This window comes from Octopus bimaculoides, chromosome 24 (assembly GCF_001194135.2).
Source record: "Octopus bimaculoides isolate UCB-OBI-ISO-001 chromosome 24, ASM119413v2, whole genome shotgun sequence".
In the NCBI taxonomy this organism is placed as follows: Eukaryota; Metazoa; Mollusca; class Cephalopoda; order Octopoda; family Octopodidae; genus Octopus; species Octopus bimaculoides.
This window is the reverse complement of record NC_069004.1, coordinates 24,884,317-24,887,565: the sequence shown is the minus strand read 5'-3', so window position 1 is coordinate 24,887,565 and position 3,249 is coordinate 24,884,317. Positions and strand designations below refer to the sequence as shown.

Here is a 3,249-nt window from a genome sequence, read left to right as displayed (position 1 = left end):
TATATATATATATATATAGATAGATAGATAGATAGATAGATAAATTACAAATAGTTTAGTCATAATCAGTCAGCTATGACGCACACATAAAATGCATATGACAATCAAACGTACACACATACACAGACACACACACACATACACACACACAAACAAGCCAACAATTACACCCAAAGAATCTTGATTTGAAAGCATATCTTTCTCTCTCTCGTTCTATCCTCTTTATGCCAATTGGCACATAAGGCTTCCACGCTAATTTTCCATTTGTCCCTCTGTTTTGCAAGTTTTCTTGCCGCATTCCATGGTGACCATGTATCTTGATTCCTTTCCTATCCCACTGTCCTTCTTCATCTGGTTTTTGGTCTACCAACTTTTCTCTTTCCTTCAGGTTGTCAAGTCAAGGCAATCATGCAATGATGGTCGGGTTCCTTTCTCAATACGTGTCCAATCCAATTCCGTCTTTTCCTTTTTACTTCTTGACTTGGGTTATTTTGTTAAGTTCATCCATTGATAAGACATTTGACCACCCTTCCACCCTATCTGCATTATATTCTTCAGGCCTTTGTACTGAAAAGTATCCAATTTTCTCTCATTACTTTTCTTCATTTTCTAAGTTTCACAGCCATAAAGAAGTACATGTCTTTCCAGCGTTTTGTAGAGTTTGATCTTTGAATCTTTTCCAAACAGCTTTGATCGATATACTTTGTACAATTTGATAAAAGCACTTCTGGCTCTATTGATTCTTCTTATCATATATTTCCCTCCACCACCTTCTTTACTGATAATTGCACCTAGATAGGTGAACTCATCTCCGTTTTCAACGTCCTTTTCATCTATTTGAATAGGGTCAGTCTTCTTGCTGTTCAATCGCAAGGTCTTAATCTTCTTCTCATTGATCTTTCATCCCACTCTCTTTGCAAAACTTGACATTTTTTTCATTTTCTGTTGTATCTGTGATTGGCTGGAAGGCAGTAAAGCAATGTCGTCAGCATAATCCAGGTCTACAAGGCATGGCGTCATTTGCCATCTTATCCCAGTGTTGTTATTCACGGTGGTCTTTCTTATCACCCAGTCTTTGACGAGTAGAAACAAGAATCCAGACATAATGCACCCTTGTTTTACGCCTGTTTTTACTTGGAACCATTCTGTCATTTCACCAGCGTCCAGTACTGCACACTCACCATCTTTGTACATTAATTTGACTATGTTGACAATAATTTCCCATAAACTGTCCCGATGAACTGAATCGAAATCTCTTTTGAAATCGTTGAAGTTTATATACAATGAAGATTGCCATTCTAAGCACTGTTCAATAATGTTTCTCAAGATGAATATTCGCTCGGTGGTATTTTTACCTTCACGGAAGCATGTTTGTTTAGGTCTGAGCTTTTTATCAATACCGTTTTGGATCCTGTTATGATTTTTCCTAGCACTTTACTTGCAATAGATAGAAGTGTTATTCCCCCCCCCCCAGTTTCCACATTCTGATAGATCTCCTTTCTTTGGTAATCAGTCCTTTCTTCCAGTCATGAGGCATTTTCTCTTGATCCCAAATATCATTTATGATACTATACAGTCTGTCTGTGGATGTTTCAATGTCTGCCTTCAATAACTCTGGTATTATCATGTCAACTCCTCCTGCCTTTCCATTTTTTAAATTTTCTGATTACATTCTTGATTTCTCTTTTGCTTGCAGGGCTGGTGTCAATGGTCTCCACTCTGGAATTACAATATTTTCAAGAATTTGGTGGGATATCTCTATTTAATACTTCTTCAAAATGTTCTTTCCATCTTGTATTTTTTCCTTTGTCATCTGTTATGATTTTACCCTGTTTATTTTTGATACGACCTAATGCTTGACGTGGTTTTCCATTACATATTGTTCTGGTTATTTCATATAGTGTTTTCATTTGACTATTCTTAGCTGCTCTTTCAGCATCGTTTGCCAGGTTCTCTACCCATTTATGCTTGTCTGATCTTATACTTGATTTCACATCTCTGTCTTCGGCTTTGTATTCCTTTTGCATCTGCTGTTTAATTCTGATGGATTGGCATTTTCAATTTTAATTTTGAGGTGTTTTCTCTCTTCAACCTTTTCCCAAGAATCTGGTCCTATCCACGGTTTTTGCTTCTTTATCTTTACACCAAGTATTTCTCTAGCTGTCTGGTTGAATGCTTTATCGAAATTTTTCCATTTCACTTCTATGTCAATATCTTCGAGAATCGCTTCAAGCAAAGCAAATTTATTCTTCAGTTCCATAATAAACTTGCTTTTAATTGTATGATTTTGTAGTTTGCAAGTGTCATATTTTATTCTTGGATTTGTCTTTGTCTTGTACAGGTGTTTCCGAAGTTTCACCTTCACTTGTGACCTTACAAGCTGATGACCACTTGCAACATCAGTGCCTCTCTTGACCAGAGTGTCTTTTGTTGATGAGTGGTATTTACATTTGAAGAGTGTGTGATTAATTTGACTTGTTATTCTTTTATCTGGAGAGGTCCGGGTGTTTTTGTGAATGTTCTTGTGGGGGAATATAGTTCCTGTAATGACGAGATCATTCTTCCTGCAAAATCCTACAAGCCTTTCGCCATTGTTCTTGGAGATTCCTGTTCCATGTTTCCCCATTATTCTTTCATTCCCTACTCCAACCTTGGCATTCATATCTCCAATTACTATAATCATATCATGTGCGTGCACATTCTCGACTATAGTTTGCAGCTGTTCATAGAAGATGTCTTTCACCTCATCCTTTGCATTCGTTGTAGTTACATACACGTGGATGACTGTTAGTTTAATGAATTTGGAATAAAAACTAGCTGTGACGATTCTCTCCTTCACCGGTTTCCTTTCCATGAATGCCAATTTAGCAGCTTTGGACATCATAAAAGCTACTCCACTGCAGTGTATCTCGTCTTCTCTGCCATAATAGATGGCAGATTCACCTGTGCTTAGCTACGAAAACCAGTCCACCTACACTCACTAAATTCTAGAACATCGATTTTGTATGTACTCATGACTTTAGCAACTTCAGCAGTTTTCCCAATCACACAAACTGTTCTGACATTCCAATTGCCAATATTTAAAATTTGTTTTGGTTTTGCAAGTGACTTTTTTCAGTCACTGGGTTTCCTTGCAGTTTTGGCCCAGCAACGTCATTGTGCTCTGGTCATACAAGAATCTGATGTTATCATCATTTTGTACCTGTCAAGTTTCATTTTCGTATATATACATATATATATATATATATA

The 3,249-nt window shown here is 36.9% G+C and overlaps 1 protein-coding gene across 8 annotated transcripts in view; it reads left to right on the top strand.

Annotated features, from left to right (window-relative positions):
- LOC106882974 (uncharacterized) overlaps positions 1-3,249 on the top strand; it is a 188,758-nt gene that overhangs the window by 101,406 nt on the left and 84,103 nt on the right. For 2 of the 8 annotated variants that reach the window (XM_052976460.1, XM_052976456.1), the window contains exon 2: positions 1,697-1,747. The exons of the other annotated variants lie outside the window; for them this stretch is intronic. In XM_052976460.1, the coding sequence (XP_052832420.1) occupies positions 1,708-1,747 (40 nt within the window). In that variant the 5' untranslated portion in view covers positions 1,697-1,707. The remainder of the gene's footprint in view (positions 1-1,696; positions 1,748-3,249) is intronic. 8 annotated transcript variants of the gene reach the window in all.